This window comes from Nanorana parkeri, unplaced genomic scaffold (assembly GCF_000935625.1).
Source record: "Nanorana parkeri isolate BGI_ZX_2015 unplaced genomic scaffold, ASM93562v1 scaffold174, whole genome shotgun sequence".
In the NCBI taxonomy this organism is placed as follows: Eukaryota; Metazoa; Chordata; class Amphibia; order Anura; family Dicroglossidae; genus Nanorana; species Nanorana parkeri.
This window is the reverse complement of record NW_017306442.1, coordinates 1,061,435-1,064,148: the sequence shown is the minus strand read 5'-3', so window position 1 is coordinate 1,064,148 and position 2,714 is coordinate 1,061,435. Positions and strand designations below refer to the sequence as shown.

At 40.9% G+C, this 2,714-nt stretch overlaps 1 protein-coding gene across 1 annotated transcript in view; it reads right to left on the bottom strand.

Moving 5' to 3' along the window:
- Positions 1 to 491: 491 nt before the first annotated feature.
- LOC108785685 (metalloreductase STEAP4-like) overlaps positions 492 to 2,714 on the bottom strand; it is a 19,434-nt gene continuing 17,211 nt past the window's right edge. Inside the window, exon 5 of the mRNA XM_018554808.1 lies at positions 492 to 777. Coding sequence (XP_018410310.1) covers positions 508 to 777 — 270 coding nt within the window. The 3' untranslated portion in view covers positions 492 to 507. The remainder of the gene's footprint in view (positions 778 to 2,714) is intronic.

Below are 2,714 nucleotides of genomic sequence, written 5' to 3'. Positions count from 1 at the left end.
GAGTTTGATTTCTATAAACTATTGAACTTAAAAGGTACCGAAAAATGGCTATTTGAGAACAGCAAATTTATGGTGTGCTGTAGATAAACCTAAAAATACATTTTATTTGTTGCTACACATGCACCTTGTAACCTTTAAAGCCATATGATTTTTATCATTGTTTTTGCTATCTATAATAATTTACCTCATTAGCCATGCAATCTTTGGCCCTTCCTTCTCCAGGGTGACAACACTCATGGTATTAGCGCCCCACCATGCGCACTCTTGCTGTGTGACTATAGGTCTCTTCAACTAATAGGAGGAGGAAGGAGGTGAAGTCTGGGGTGGTGTGGTGTCACTGGAAATGATGCGCCATTGAAGATTCTTTTTGCCCCAACCAGACCAGATAGAGGCACTCAGCAAGCGGTCATGTGACTGCTAAAAAATGAAGCCAAAAGTGTATTTTTGATGCAACTGCATGATTCATAGACTTAGTCCACCAGTTGTATACACAATACATCCCATACATTATACAGCAACATGACCATTTTTAAACTTCTTATCTGCTTGAGCCGGGGGACGTCTTTCCCAGCCCTGCCGTATTTTGGTAATCCTTTTATCAATACATGGGATTATGAGAATGAATTTGAGGATCAGCACGATACATGGGACGACCAGAGAGAGCGTATAGGCAGGTGGCATACACCATCTGAAATTAGCCACATTCAGGAACTTGTTCCAGCCATACAAAAATGCGTGTCCTGTGCACAGCACCAGCGTGAGGTAGCCCAGCTTAGACTGAAAAGAGAAGGAAAGAGATTGATCAGGATCGTGATGTGCAATAAAGAGAATGAAAACCTATGTTGAAATAAAGCAGGACTTCAGGGAAAATTAATCTTAACCATTGCAGTGGGGCCCTCCCCTGTGCTGCAAGGGTCAAGTGCTCTTTTTTGCCTAGGTTCAAAAATAACAAAGTTATACTCACCTGATGCTTTGAGCCGGCTTGTCCTTAGTGCAGTCCCCTCCGCCTCACTCCCTCTCCGCTGCAGCGGTCTAAGGCCCCTGTGTATAGGACGCAGAGGGACATACCATCGCAGGAGAGGAGGAGACAGACAGAAGGGACTAAAACCAAGCCGGCTTGGAGGAGTTGGTAAGTATAAATTTGTTATTTTTGAACCTAGACAAAAATTAGCACTTGACCCTTGCAGTTTCCGGGGTAGACCCACTGCAAGGGTTAAGAATAATTTTCCCCGAAGTGCTAATTAAATTAGATTCATACCCAATAACTAAAATCTCAAGTATCTCAAATTTAACATGTTCATAATATTTTAAAAGTTGTTTTTAATATATTAAATCATCAGCTTTCGTGAACAAATACTACGTGGTCCTGCCATGAAGGCCCTCGTTCAGGTGCTTCCTGTTATGAGGTGACAACCGTCTCTTATTTGTGCTCCTGCGTTGTCACACTGTCCCCCTGATAAGGACTACAAGTGAACGATCCGACATTGCAGAAACATGATCCACTGTTGCCACTAGGAAACCAGCAACAAGCAACTGACACTAGAGCTGATGCTAGGAGTGAGTGCATGTAGATAGGAAATGGTTAAAAGAGGCCAGAGTAGATCAGAAGCACAAGAAACAAAAATGACAATTGTTCACTGTATACAATATTTTAGCAAACTTGATGTCATCCTCTTAGGGATTAAATCTAATTTACAATCTACGATATATTTGTAGTTAGCACATATTCTCAATCATTATTAAGTGTACTTGAAATAATTTTTTATACAACCTGCTATTTGCATTTTTTACCCCCTAGCGTCTGTCTGTACATTGGACTTTGCAGTTGGCACCTTTGGTCCGTGACTACTAAGATTACAGGATAAGTCACCAATGAGACCAAGTAGACCGATTACATGTGCAGAATGCCTGCAAGGAATACTCATGTTAAACTAGCCATACAAGGCTTGAATGTTGGTCGATTTCTGCTGAATCTGCCAACATTTGAGCTGTGAGTGGCCTTGTCAGCACCCCCCAGCCCGACAAAAGTCCATTTACAAATCGACTGAGCAGATGGAGAACTCTCAACTCAACAGAGACTGGATCCCATCAGATGCAGTCATTATTTGGGTATTCAGGCAGTTGCAATGGCTGGCAGGAGAGATTCCTCCATCCACGCAGTTTAGTGTCAGTAGGGGAGTCAAGTGATTTTCATCCCATTCATCCGGCAGGCTGACAAGAGAAAATCTCTACATGTATAGATAGCTTTAAATCTCTGCAGATAATGTATGCATATGTGGACGGCTGCTGACTGATAACTGCCAACTGAGATAAGGTTGAGGTGGAGTTAAAAATTAATTTGCTGGAGGGCTTGATCTGTTCATGTGTGTTGCTCTTTGAATGATCGTGTTCACTGCCCTCCATCAGAATTTCTTATTTATTCTTTTAGTATGACCAGGACAAAAAAACATAAAAAAAATAAAAACATGTTTTCTAGGTTATCTCTACCTAATTTACTGACAAATTGGCTGATTTTTGTTTTTTTTTACAGATTTAAATAGCTCATGCTGTAATTTGTACGCACACAGCTGAATAAATCAAGGTAATCTCTTCCCCTACCCTGCCTGTTCAGATCTGTACAAAGTCTCAGTCAGAGAGAGATAGTCCAAAGACAAGCAACTTCAGCTATATTATCTCTTTTAAAAAAAATAATACACATTGCCTTTAAATCCAGT